The 14008-nt window shown below is 40.2% G+C and overlaps 2 protein-coding genes across 2 annotated transcripts; both read left to right on the top strand.

Moving 5' to 3' along the window:
• The first annotated feature begins 311 nt into the window (after positions 1 to 311).
• babam1 (BRISC and BRCA1 A complex member 1) lies at positions 312 to 4260 on the top strand. Its single transcript, XM_083969408.1, has 9 exons — positions 312 to 421; positions 984 to 1432; positions 1511 to 1569; positions 1657 to 1777; positions 1896 to 1974; positions 2077 to 2101; positions 2196 to 2325; positions 2444 to 2530; positions 3344 to 4260. The coding sequence occupies exons 2-9, from the start codon at positions 998 to 1000 to the stop codon at positions 3542 to 3544; spliced, it is 1137 nt and encodes a 378-aa protein (XP_083825534.1). The 5' UTR covers positions 312 to 421; positions 984 to 997; the 3' UTR covers positions 3545 to 4260.
• Positions 4261 to 6821: 2561 nt separating this feature from the next.
• On the top strand, positions 6822 to 12410 carry plvapb (plasmalemma vesicle associated protein b). Its single transcript, XM_083969869.1, has 9 exons — positions 6822 to 7279; positions 7694 to 7870; positions 8170 to 8263; positions 8964 to 9165; positions 9258 to 9477; positions 10765 to 10914; positions 11091 to 11207; positions 11726 to 11833; positions 12196 to 12410. The coding sequence occupies exons 1-9, from the start codon at positions 7076 to 7078 to the stop codon at positions 12202 to 12204; spliced, it is 1281 nt and encodes a 426-aa protein (XP_083825995.1). The 5' UTR covers positions 6822 to 7075; the 3' UTR covers positions 12205 to 12410.
• Positions 12411 to 14008: the final 1598 nt, after the last annotated feature.

The raw sequence follows: 14008 nt of genomic DNA, 5'->3' as shown, positions 1-14008 counted from the left end.
AGGTCACGGCCACCCTAAAGTTTTCAACCACTACAATGTCAAATAACACTGAGCAACATGAATCAGACTTCTGAGCAGTTAAAAAAGTAGAAAATAAATAAATAATAAAATTAATTAAATTAAATTAAATAAAGAAATGAAAATATATGTATTTTTTCTAATCATGATAATCAAGATCTGGAAATGGGTGAAAACATAATCATAATAGTGGTAGTTTTGGTGAAGATTGAAGCCAAAGTTCACTAACACAATAAACTCCATTACCCATGTTGCCTTGAGGCGTCGTAGTTCCGGGTTAGATCACTTCCGGTTAGGAAGTTGTTCGTTCAAAACAGATGTGAGCTCGTCGTTGCTACATTCTTGCAACTTTCAATGAGTTTTACGTCATTTAAATCCTAGAAACGTCTTTATCCACATTCACGTAAGTCACGTTCTTCGTTTAAACCCAACTCCTTTCACGCTGAACAATTTGTTTGCTTTTAGCGTAGTTTATACTCTTGCTAACTAATGCTAACAGCTAGGATGCTACTTCGCTTCAGCTATTTCTGCACAGAATGTTTGTTGTTAACCTCCTGCACTGACTGTCGGGCTTTTTCAACCTATAATGCATCATGTGAGGTCTGGATTTGTTACCCCATTCTCTTATATACGCCATTGTGTGTGCACAGGAACAGAATTGCACCTGTATTGTGTAGCACTGCTGTTATGGAGAAGTACAAGATAAAAACAGACTGGGTGGTAAATCATGCAACTTCCCTGTGCTCATTGCAGGTTCAGGACTAGTAATGTATTGCAATTTAAAAGTAATTCTTGTTCAGCTACTTCCAGGGATTAAAAATTGTTGAAAATTAAAATTTTACTGTAGTTGCTGATTTCTGTGGGTTTGGTTGAAAGGCAACTTGGTGCCAGGCCAGCCATAGAGATATTCTGGTTAGAAAGTTTCTCTATTTGGCAAAATGAGCACATCCTCTCTACCTCCTTAGTTACCTCTGTATCCATGGAGACACCAGAGCCTGGTCCAGCAGATGGAGAGGAGCGCCTGGTGGAGCTGCGACCTCGGACGCGGTCCAACCCTGAGGGGGCAGAGGACCGCCGAAGCAGCACGGGCAGCCTGGGAGGCAACAGCAACCCGAACATATCCCAGCCTGCGGTGGGCAGTCGTGTGGAGGGCGAGGGCGAGGCTTCGACCAGCGACAGTCCTCCGAGTTCTACCACCACCACTGTCTCAACAGCTGCAGCCCAGGCCGTGGTTCCCTCCGCTGCAGGTGCGGTAGCGGCTGCAGCCAGCGCTTCAGTGCCTTTATCTACTGCGTCCGTTGCAGCCAAAGAGAGGCCAAAACCCACACAGCAGCAGCCCTCACTGACGACCTCCGTCCCTCAACCAGCAGAGTACCAGCTCCGAGTTCCCCGTGTCAACTGTCCAGAGAAAGTGGTATGCCCATCAGCTTCCACATTAAAATCACAGCTTCTTATAGCATAAGGTTTATTATCCGATGTTGTCCCCTAACAGATCATCTGCCTAGACCTCTCTGAAGAGATGTCTTTGCCAAAGTTAGAGTCATTTAATGGGTAAGCTACACTGAAGTTGATCAGTATTTTACAGTGTAGACTGTTTGTCACCTCAGTCTGATTTGATTGTTTTTTTTTTCTATTCAGGTCTAAAACAAATGCCCTGAACATATCTCAGAAGATGATTGAGATGTTTGTCAGGACTAAACACAAGATTGACAAACGGCACGAGTTTGCCCTGGTGGTAGTCAACGATGATGCCCTATGGGTGAGTCCACATGTTTCCTCTGTCCTTCAAATGTTGCATGCAGGTGCAATGTGGCCTATCATTGAAAGTTATCCATCTTTTATCATTCCTCTTCTGTATGTATGTATTTGTCTGTCAGCTGTCAGGATTCACATCTGACCCCCGGGAGCTGTGCAGCTGTCTGTATGATCTGGAGACCAACGTGTGCGAGTCCTTCAGTATCCTTTCATTTAAAAGAAATTCTTTAACAATGACAATACATTTAAGGCCAACGAAGCAACACATAGTTCTTAAGTTGTGACCTTAACTGTTTTCTGTAGACCTGGAAGATCTTCTTAATGTAATGTAAGTAAAGTCTGACTACAAACCTCTTTGGTCTCATAAAACACATAAGAAATGACTTTGCTGAGCGTCGTCCCTTCTTCTCTTGTCTTCATAGTCGACAGAAGATTGAGCTTCCATTGATGGATAATGTTCAAACCATCCCGCCTCCTTACGTGGTGCGGACTGTGCTCATCTACAGCCGAAACACAGGGCAGCTTCAGTTCAACCCTTCTGAGGCTGTTAGTGTAAGTACAACACAGCGCCACTTATCTTGTCTGTGCAGCGTACCCAGCATCAGTACTACTGTATATTGTTGGCTGTTTGAGAAGCGCTCTAACTTAACGTTCTTGTGTCCCGCTACAGAAAATGCTACAGTCTCCGTATTTTTTCTTCGACGTGGTCTATCTACACAACGGTGTGGAGGAGCAGGGCGATGAGACGAGCTGGAGGGTGAGTGGAGCACCTGATGAAGTTATGCGACATCATGCTTTGTAAAATTACTCAAGTAGCACTTAAAATCTTCGGTCACACATCTGTTCTCAGTCCTAACTTAGTCCTAAGTGTCTTGCCTGTTAGAGATATCGTTATACTCTAAATGATGTAAGGGATAGTTCAGCATTTTGGCAAATTCGCCTATCGCCATAATCCCTATAGTTTTAGGGGTAGGTTCATAACCTTTAATTGTCGGTGCAAGCTGTTTTTAGATCGGCGGGGCAGATACACGAGTTGCTCAGCTAACATAACGGATTTCCCTCATCAAACTAATCAAATACACAATCCAACAACTCCAAAACACTTTTGTTGACAAGTTGTGACCTGCACATTCACCACGCTATGAGATATTCATGTAACATTACGAAACTGAGTTGTTTTTAAGGAAAATCCGAGTATTTGCTTCATGTGTCGTAATGTTACATAATTATACATGATTATCTCATAGCGTGGTGAATGCGCAGGTCACAACTTGTCCACAAAAGTGTTTTGGAGTTGTTGGATTGTGTATTTGATGAGTTTGATGAGGGAAAGGCAAAAGTACCATGTGCCTCCTTTGCGTTAGCTGAGCAGCTCACGTCTCTGCCCCGCCGATCTAAAAACAGCTTGCACCAACAATTAAAGGTAATGAACCTGCCCCTAAGACTATAGGGATTATGGCAATAGGCGGATTTGCTGTTGAACTATCCCTGTAAGTGCTTCTCTCTGTCCTTCTAAGTTAAAGGAGTGTTAGGTTTTTTTTTCACTGGATTTACCTTTTCTGTCCCCCAGGACAACTATACCTCGTTCTGCAACCTGGACTCAAAGGGCATGTGCTATCGCTTCGAGGTTTCCCTGGGTGGACCTGCCATCGAGCTGCACAACTGCATGGCCAAACTTCTGGCTCACCCTCTACAGAGACCTTTCCAGAGCCACGCATCGTACAGCCTGCTGGAGGGGGACGACCCCCAGGACATTGAGGCAACAGTCTAAAATTTGACGCACTTACTAAGCACTGCTTCTCTGTGAAATTTACACACTGTAGTTTGTCAGAAAAGGGGCTGTTTTTTTTATTTTATTTTATTTTATTTTCGAATTACACCACTTAGGGTTTTTTCCATTTCCTGCTACAGAGCAATAATTCCTAAGATTATTTAGGATAACACTAGGTGTAGTTATAGATATATTTCAGCAGCTTACTATCAACACTATCATTGTGTTTTAGTAAGAGAATAAATGAGTCATTCATTGTTCTAACCTGCGGAAGTAATACAATGATCCAGTTATGAGCAGTTAGTCTTAAGGGGGGAAATCAAACAAAATGCAGTACAAGTGACAGTTTTCCATAGCAGGCCTTTTGGGATATTAAAGTAATAAACTGTAATATGATGTACTGTATCATGGATCTTTCCCCTCTAGTTGGTAATTTCCACCTTTGTTGCCTATTTTAATGTATTTTTTTTTATTGTATAAGGGGTTGTTTTTAATCATTTGTTCAGTTATCTCTCTTGTATGTTACACAGACAATGGAAGAATGTACAGTAATATAGACGTGGCCTCATTTGACTTAAATCTTTTCTTGACAATGATCTCTGTGGCGTTGAAGCTTTGATTGTGAAAAAAGGCCCTCGTACGGCCGGTCTAGCTGCACTTGAAACACATTGTATAGATGAGCTTTTTGAAGCTGTTTCTGGGTATTAAAAAAACCACATGTTTAATCATATTTTTCACGATCACGTGTCCTGGATGTTGTGTTTTCTACTGTTTTGTCAGGAGATGGCAGCAGATTTCCTTGTGAGAAAAAGCCGACTCTGAATCCAAAGGCCTTGTCTGTGCCGCAGCAATTTTATATTTATGTAGAGACAATATTTGATATTCAATATTTTAGTCAGGCTCTTCTTCTTTCATCCGTATTAAATTGATTTAGCCAAACCTTTATGCTCAAACCATCAATGTGAGAGTTGATCATCACTGTCACTCAAATTTCTAAGTCTACTGGCAAATGACAGCATTATTAAGCACCTACAGTGAAAACCTTATCTCTTATCCACCTTAAGCATTTATATTACTGCAGTGCTAGATATATATTTTCCTGTCACCCTAAAGGTGTCTGGACTTCAGAGGTGTTTTTTTTTTTTTATCTCAGTCTGCAACTGTTAAGCTTCCTGTTTTTGTTCAGAAATTGATCCAACGTCTGTCCTGACTCCTGATAGAGTGACAGAAGATGGATGACTAACAGGCTTTCACGAAGTAGTTTTTTTCCGGCACGGTCAGGTTGTCGGGGGGGGGACAATGAGGAGCAGGAAAACCCTGGGCTCGGAGGACCTTTCCCCTTTCACACCCTTCCCCACAAGAGTCGACTGTTCCTCACGTCATCGCCGTAGATAACAGCGCTTGAGGAGGGGGGGACCAGTCCGTCTGTACTGCAAGGAGGATTTGTTATTCCCTCATCTCTGAAGAATGACAGGTCCCTATTGTTTTCATTCTTTCACTCTTCCACTGCCATGACTCCTTTCCGTGCTTGTTGAAACAGGACATGGTGGAATTTTTTTGGGAAGGGGGGGGGGGGGTTGTTTTTTTTCTGCTTTTACTCCTTACATGGTTTACATTGTTCATCCCACAACAGGGAAATATGATCATTCTGTGACAATCTGTTGGAGCTAAATTTAAACATGGCACCGATGGGTGATCTCTCCTGGTTTCCTGTATATGTCATGTGCAGACAGTAATGGAAAATAACTAGGTACATTTACCCAAGCACGTAGGTTTTTGCAGCACTTATGCTTGAGTATTGACTTTAGATGCCACTTGACACTTCCAATTCCTCCACATTTCACAGGCCAATGTTGTGTTTTTTTCATTTTTATCAATTTTTATTTTTTTTTTTATTTAAAATTATGATCATCTAAAAAGATAGGATAATAAAGTATGCCCAAACAAATTTCCGTCAGTACGATAAATAGTTATGTTGTGACCGTTTGCATGAATTAAAATCAACCTTTATTCCCACACTGTACAGCCTACTCATGACACGATACATACGTTTAGTGATGGGGCTGTTCAATAATTATACCAGTTTTCAAGAAATAGAAGAAATATAATTTAATCTTCTATGTTAAATATATCATGTAATTCTAGTTACGGAAATTTGCTTGGACACACTTTAAACTTTAAACAACATCTTGTGCTTACAATAAACTTTTTATTGTAAGCACAAGATCCAGAGACCAGCCAGCATTCCTTTGCTGGGGTGCTACACATTATAAACTAAAGATTAGTTAATTATATTAGCTGAAGGTAATATGAGGCTTCAGCAATCAGAGTTAAATATATCACTGTTATTTTCTAAAGTTAATGTTTTCCCCCTTTTTTTATTTATTACTTTGCCTCCACAACAGATCAACATGAATGGAAACACAAAGACTGTACGTTAAGTAAGTTAATTTGATTTATTCAGGTTCCTCATATTGGTTTTATTTAAAATTGAGATGTTCAATTTCACGCAGAAGGTGGACTGGAATTTGTTGTCCACATTCGTAGCACATTAGGAGGGGGTTTCTTAATGGCCAGTATGTAAATGAGGCACATTTACAGCAAGAATATACACAGTATAAACATCTGACAAAGCAGGCTAGAAAGAATTGTGGCTGCATCCTGAAATCTGCAGCTGTGCTGACTTCATGGGAAGGGCTAAGATGAGTATTCATTATTCAGACAGTGACCTAGGATGAGATGTACTGTATCAATCGTCTTTACTTTACTATTCTACTATTTAGCCGAGACTTGTACTTTGTTTAACAGTCCACTGTGCTGAAAATGAGCTTGAAGTGGAAGACAACTTTTGACCAGCAGTAAAACTTTGTACTGAACTATATTTGCATGAAAAAGTGGAGTAATCATAATCTAAATTTCTAACTTGGTTATCAAACTTTTTTTTTTCTTTTTCTTTTTTTTCAGTGGAATAACTTTTAAAAGACACAAATGACTATGCCAAGTGGATTATTTTTTATGAGTCTTAAAACATGTCCAAAGGGGATCTTTAAACTCCTATTTTAATCTTCCCGTGACAGGAATCACTTTTTGTTCCAACAGTAGGAAAATTTTGGAGATTTGTGCCGCGGTGCAGCTCGAGGCTCTAACTGTGACAGAGGTCGATGAGGGAGGATAGGGGAGGGAGGGGTAAGGGAGGGGTAAGGGAGGCGAGGTGGGGGCTGGCCCAGGATGGACTGGAAGTGTGCCTCCAGCAGCATTTATAAACATGGCCCCTTTACACACCTCAGGGTCATTGTTTACATCCATCCTTACATGCCATTTCTGTCTGTATGTTTCTGCACCCTGACAGTGTAGCTGAGAGAAATAAACATCTCGCTGTCAAGCTTCTTCCTACTCTGACTGTCAGGGATCATCTTGGAGACTCGGCACCTGTTCCACAGGGACGATCAGAGATCAGAGAGAGGGGGATCCTCTTGGATTTTTTTTAGATCTTTGGAAGAAACAACTGCCACCATTTCGCCTCCAACAAGCATGTACAGCTCCAGCTATTCCCGGGCCAAGTTTGGTCAGGGCGCAAGGGAGCCCCTGCACAAGTCCAAAGGAAAGAGCTGCGGCTACTACATGAGGATTGTCTTCTTCTTTTCCTCTCTGATCCAGTCTCTCATCATCGTCAGTCTGGTGCTCTTCCTCATCTATGGACAGCCAGAGAAGTCTGCAGAGGAGAAGAGGGTGGAGGTCAGTGGTTTCTTCTTGCTCAGAAAATATTTAAAAAAGGAAACCCTGTGTAAAAATAACCTGAGTTAAGTGTGTTGTTATGATAATAATAGTTCTCTCCTGACATGTTTTAAGACATGACATGCTGTCTGCTATAGATGCTCCTCAGAAAAATGTTAAAATTACATAGATTTTTTAATTTTTGAAGCAATGATAATCAAAACATGTTTGTGGTGGACTGAATCTTAACAGCTGAGATGGAAACTTTTTGCAGCTTTGATCACATTCATCATCACTATACTAAATCTGACACACAAGAGTTATTTTTTATGATCTTTTTTTAAATTATTATTTATTTATTGTATTATCTCAAAATGTTCAAAGCTTTTAACTGAAGTCACAGTGTTGCTGAGTAATCTGAATTGTATTCTGAAGGATCTGGAGCTGAGTTTCAACAAGCTGAGTGAGAACAACATCCAGCTGAGGAAGGAGAAGGGCGACCTGGGAGCTCAGCTGGAGGCTCGCACAGCTGAGAAAGCTGCACTGGAGAAAGAGATGGAGAAGCTGAAGACGGATGCCAACAGCACAGAATTTGGGCTGAAAATGAAACTGGTGAGTTGATGGATGATTAATAAGGAGAAGACATCAAAAGATAAGGAAGAAACATACTGAGAATTAGGGCATTTTGTAAAGCGGTCCAGTAGCTTTCAACACATTTTAATCGGCTTAGAAGTTTCTCTTTTCAAGTTACCCAAGGTGAACAGGTAATGTTTTTATAATGACCAAATTATACAACAGGGCTATTTCCGTATTTCATAAGGCTATTGTTGTACTTTTCCTTTGGGTCACCATGGTAATAAGATATAACCCACAAACCATGACTCAGTCTGTAATCTTTTTTTCATTCACAGCACAACTGTGAGGGAATGAGGGCGACAACACTGAGCATGATGGCACGACGTCCCACCACTCCCATCCAGCCCCCTCCTATGCTCACTACCAGCAGTATGTTGAACATTACCACACTCTTTAATACTCTACTCTTTAAACACAGTGACATATTACTCAGGTTGTGATGAATGCACATGGAAACATGCAGGACTATAAATTACATTTAAGCTCTAATGAGGTTCTGTAATTTGTTATTAATAGTTAATCATTTATATACAGTATTTATGCTTTGTTAATCGATTACAAGTAAGTTCTAGGTCACAGGTTTGTCCCTGCTTTTTAAAAAAAAATCATACTGATGTTCTAGTTTGTTAATGATTTATTGAGATAAATGTGATATTAATAACTACACTCAATTCAATTCAATTCAATTCATTTATTAAGGACTGCACAACAAGTCGGCAGAATTTGCTTTCGGCACAGCATAGTGCCAGCACATAGTGCTGTGTGGCAACAGACATCAGTTATACATTTAACATTGGAAAACAAGAAATAGATATATTATGCTTCCAACCCTGCAACCCTAAAGTTATTCTTATTCATTCCTAATAAGTGATCACAATAAGGTAATATAAAGTTATACCTTATCAATTAATAACACCATTAGTAGACCTTTAAAACCCTCTGCAAAGGGAGACTTATTTGAAAGTGGTGCCATGATATGAATAAACACAGAAAATAGAGGAGTTAATGAAAGTGTGAGTGTCAATGTTAGACCTCCTGTGTCAACGCTCTTTCTCTCTGAACCCACCAGGTGAATTAAAGACGTTGCAGAGCCTCAACGCTCAGCAGAAAGCTATGATATCTCTCATTGAGGCAAACTTCACCCAGACAGTTCAGTACCTGAGCCAGGAGAGAGACAACGCCCTCAAAGACCGAGACACGCACCACCAGGACGCCATCACAATGCGCAGGGACAACACCATGCTGAAAGAGCAGCTCACCAGCTACACCAGGTAAAGCACCGTCCATCGTCTCTGTGTGTGTAACTGTGTGTACTTGAGGGTATCATGATTAAGTCACGTTTCTTTTTTTCTTTTTTTACCAGGAAGTGCAAAGACGACTTTTCCCAGTCTTTGAACGGGATCACAACAGTGACCAGAGATTTCCTGAACCGCATCAACAACCTGTTCCCCCACCAGTTGACCTTTCACCTCACCTGCGACAGTCAGCAGGAGCAGATGGAAAAGATACGAAACAGCTGCACAAACCTGTCCAGAGATGTGGAGAACAAGTTCCAGCTGTATCTCGACAATGTGGGCAACAAGGTGAGAGCACGTCTTAGTAGTATGAATAAGTGTGTGATGCTCTGATTGGATGTTAATATTTTAGATGACAGATCACCATTGATGTGTATTAATAGTAACCGTAATAGACCGGTGCAGATCAGACTATGCATAAGTGGATGAAGGATTTAGATCCTGGACGTGTTGCTTTGGTAAAACTGCAAACGCAACTGCAAAATGCACAGTACCTATTGTGTCAAAAGTAGTTGATCTGGGGGAAAATTGCCCTGCTATATAACATTATCATAATGATATGGATGCATTAATGTATAAAAAACATTGTACTTATGAAGCTGGATTTAGTCCAGTTAGTTTTATTTTATATACAGTAGTGTAGTGTGGTCCAGTGGTTCCTAAACACAGGACTGGGGCTCCTTCTAAGAAAAGAGTTAAAAAAGATGAAGTACCTTAAATTGTATTTTACAGTACTTGTCTAAATGTGCCAACCACACACAATAAGTCTTCGCCCTCCTTGAAGTTTTCTCTTTCTCCTGAAAGTTGATGGAAAATTCCAAAGAATCTGGACAAAATGAATGGGAAACCAGTTTCTCTAGGGAGGAAGTCTATCCACGACATCATTCATGATAAATCAAGCTAAAGAGACAGACATCCTCTGAGGCGAACTCAGGGTTAAAACAGAGGTGAAGTCTGTGGCTCTGCTGCTGATACAGCAGCACTGTACAGGACAACAAAAACACCCACTCAGCAAACGTCCCTTGTTCTGCTCAAAGCTATGTTTCATTTGGATACAAATACACAGATGGTTCAAGAATCATCATTCACCTTTCTGCTTCTCCTGAATGTGTCTTTCCTGCCTTTTTTTTTTTTTTTTACATTATTGTCTTCTCTCCTCATGATGATATGATGTTACACAACTTCTGTTGCCTATTTGGTAAAATAATCAGCCTCCATTATTGTCCGAGGCCGCTGACAGTTGATTTAGAGCGACATTAACCTACAGACTTGGTCCCCGAGGGAGACATTCACTATACATTCACATATACATCTGCTGTACAGCATGTACTCCAGCACAATGTTGAGGAAAATGAACATTGACAAACAATGTCATTGTCAACTTTCAGATAGAAATAGACCCATGGTAAACAAAAACAGGTACATTTATGTAAAGGCAACATCTGGAAACACATTTGGGTCAGCAGAGCAACCGCAGGCCATTATCACGCTCTCTGCGTTCACGTCGTCTGCCCCTTTGTACCGAGGTTTATCACATATATTAAAAAAACACATTTATGTCTTCACTCTCTCCAGGTTGCAGAGATCCAAGCCATGTCCAGTCGTCTGGAGGTGCAGAACTCACACCTGTCGGCCGACGTGCAGCAGTGTCAACAGAAACACAGTGAGGCAGTTTCGGACGCTGCGAGGCAACTGGAGCTCAAGCAGAAGACTCACGATGACCAGGTAGAAAACACTTGACAAGGAATATACAGTATTCAGAGAGATCCAGAGAGTCTAACACTGCCAATTGTAAAATCTACTGTATCTTCTTCTGTTTTAACAATAGCCTTAATCGTATAGTAGCGTGTGAAGGGTGACATTGTTTTCCTTTTAAAATAACACATGGATATTTTGTCCAGGTGGAAAAATTACTGATGGAGCAGAACCGGCTGAGAGACCAGAAGAAGCTGCAGGAAGACAGCTTGGCCCTGAGAGAGAAAGAGCTCAAGATGTTCCAGCAAATGGTCCCTGCCAAGGTAAAATAAACTCAGAGGACAGAAACACAGTCATTTGCTCTGCAGGCATGTGAATAAAAGGTAGAGCTCCACGAATGCTTTCAAACCTTTGTTCACTTTACTTGAGACAGATTTTTGTTCTTATGTAAAGAATTAACTTAGGCAGTGTGGGGATTCAGCTTTGCAAAGAACTTGTTAAAACGTATACACTGCCATAACCTCAGGGTCATTAATATCCTCAAAGAGTGCACTTTAAAAGATTTATTCCACTGATAATATAGACCTCAGTAGTGTGGAGATAAGATGGTGTGTGCGTGTGTGTGTGGACTGAACAAAAAAAAAAGAGGAATCTGGGGGGTTACAGAAGCAGGAAGGATGGGCAGGCAAGATAACAGGAGGAAACCATATTTAAGGAGTCAGAGGTTCACAAAACACCACATTTCAAACTCCACAGATATATAGTGTATGTTATAGGGGTCTGTCACGAAAGGTTGCACAAATACGGTGTTGAATAATGCTGAAATGAACTTGTTTTGCAGCCTGGTGTTCCCAAAGCTCCCGGCCTCCCGGCTGTCCCACCGCAGGGCAGAGCGACTATGCCTAACTGGCCTTTTCCTGGAGCACAGGGACTCAACAAAACTCCAACGGTAAACTTTGAATAGAGACCTATCCAATCACTATATAGAAAAAAAGTCACTGTAATATGATCTAAATGATGAAACACTGTTGAAACAAAGCAGCCATGTTAGCGCCTCTCTGCAGCAGTAACACATTATTTTGTGCTAAATGCTTGCGTTTTTATTTTAACACACTCAGAATGACAAAGCTAATATAGATGAACTCTGACCCTTTGACCCTGTTCACCATCTTGGTTTATCATTAGCATGCTAACATTCGATAATAAGCACAACACACAGCTGTTTTGTAGTTCACTATCTAAACAAATTTCATAAACTTTTCTTAGCTCATTAATGTCATTGATTGTAATTGTCATTGTTTTGTCTTTCAGGTGAGATGAAATGAACCAGCAGAGTAGGAACCGACAGCAGTGGTGGAGCACCACAGTGATCAACATTTTTGAAGGACTTTAGGCGTGTATATAGCTTCTGTATTTCTGATACAACACACTCAACATACTGTACATACTTTTGACCGTTGCCGTTTATTTGTTTGTGTAGAACTGATTCATCTACTCATTTTGAGTCTGAGATATCTACTGTGAAAACCTTTTTTTTTTATTTTTTTTTTTTTTAACTTTATACTAAAGTAAATGTAAATGTAAAAATTCCCATGACACTGGTGTAAATATTTTTCTTCCTGTGTGTCACTCACAATTGTTTTGGTAGTTAGGGAAAACCAACACTGGAAAATCTTTTTTATTACCATGCAATTAAAATTAAACAAAAAAAGAAAAATGTCCTCAACCGTCCCTGGTCTATTTCTTGTGTCTTCCTGACATTAAAAATACAACAAAGCCTCAGGTGGGGCTTTGGGCAGCAGCCGCTAACGTGTCTTCTATAAACAGAGTACTCTAAAAATAGCTGCATTTATGTTTCCTAGTGATTCACACGTTTGAATTTCTACCAGGGTCGCGACGACAATACACACATGCACCAAGTCATAAACACATCATCGCAGAGTCATTAGCAGACTTAAACAATGTACAGTATGTCAAATACAGGTAGCAGGAAATATGGCATGAATTACACTGAAATGGTTTAGTTGTGATGATGAATGCAACAAAGAAGAGTTTAGACTGTGAGCTTATTAATTGCCACTTTTATGGAGCAATTTTACAAGCTCCGTGGCTGTTATATGAACTGCTCTCGAGCTTTACTACTTCCTTTTCCTTTGTAAGTACAAGGTGATGAACACATACAGTACTGTAGCTGCAGACAGCTGGTGCTTTCTCAGTGTAAAAAGTGGGTTCACTTATATTCATAAAATAAACATCTTCTGTGGTGAAGTGAAATGTAAAAGAATGATGCAGCTGGAAGATAGCATTAGCGTTACAGTGGCTTATCTATACATTATTTATGCTAGACAGCAATATCACAAATGCAATTTACACAATAGGCCCACACTGAATTTACGAATTTTAGAATTTAAAAAATAAAGTGCTTGTTGAAATTAAATGAAATCTGTTTTATGTACATAAAACCTAAATTATCACATATCAGTGCCAGTCAAACCAAGTGTTTTTCCTCTACTCACTTGTTTCATTTTATTTCCTACAATGGTTTCAACTTCTTCATTTTTACATAGTGTATGTGATTCATGTACTGCTTTATCTTGGACTCAAATGTAACTATTTCATTTAAATTTTTATTTTTTACACTGATAAAAACAGATGGCGAACAGTTGATTTTGCTGTTTGCAAAAGTAATATTTCAGCTATTCTTCATTATAATCTTGCATAATAATCTTACTTTTACCAAATTGTATAATTCCTGAGACGACCTGACCTTTGTATTCACTTCAGCTACTACTGAACTGACAAACATACTGTAAGTCGGATGCAGAAAAATCACACTGTCTTTTCGCCAGACCAAATATTTGAGATGCCTTCCATGTTGCATAAGAAAACACATTAGTATAAACTCCCAGGCCGACTGCACTGATGGATGTGAATGTTACAGGTGAGGTGAGTCAGTCTGCCTCCTGTCCCCAGGAAATCCTTTGTTTAACAAGTGTTTTTGGTCTCATGTACAGTTCAGACCTGGACACTCACACACCCACACCATGACACAAAGTCAAATGGGTACAGGGTGGAACTGGCTGTGCTCGAGCTGAATACATCCACTTCACATCTCAGGAGAGGC

Source organism: Trachurus trachurus, assembly GCF_905171665.1.
Source record: "Trachurus trachurus genome assembly, chromosome: 4".
NCBI classification, from domain to species: Eukaryota; Metazoa; Chordata; class Actinopteri; order Carangiformes; family Carangidae; genus Trachurus; species Trachurus trachurus.
This window is presented reverse-complemented; position numbering and strand designations above follow the sequence as displayed.

Bases quoted from the DNA above. Each gene is read 5' to 3' on its own strand.
- plvapb (XM_083969869.1), top strand. From the start codon at position 7,076: ATGTACAGCTCCAGCTATTCCCGGGCCAAGTTTGGTCAGGGCGCAAGG. The intron at 7,280-7,693 runs GTCAGTGGTTTC...TGTATTCTGAAG, and splicing joins CAGAGGAGAAGAGGGTGGAG to GATCTGGAGCTGAGTTTCAA. The intron at 7,871-8,169 runs GTGAGTTGATGG...TTTCATTCACAG, and splicing joins TTGGGCTGAAAATGAAACTG to CACAACTGTGAGGGAATGAG.
- babam1 (XM_083969408.1), top strand. From the start codon at position 998: ATGGAGACACCAGAGCCTGGTCCAGCAGATGGAGAGGAGCGCCTGGTG. The intron at 1,433-1,510 runs GTATGCCCATCA...GTCCCCTAACAG, and splicing joins TCAACTGTCCAGAGAAAGTG to ATCATCTGCCTAGACCTCTC. The intron at 1,778-1,895 runs GTGAGTCCACAT...TTTGTCTGTCAG, and splicing joins TCAACGATGATGCCCTATGG to CTGTCAGGATTCACATCTGA.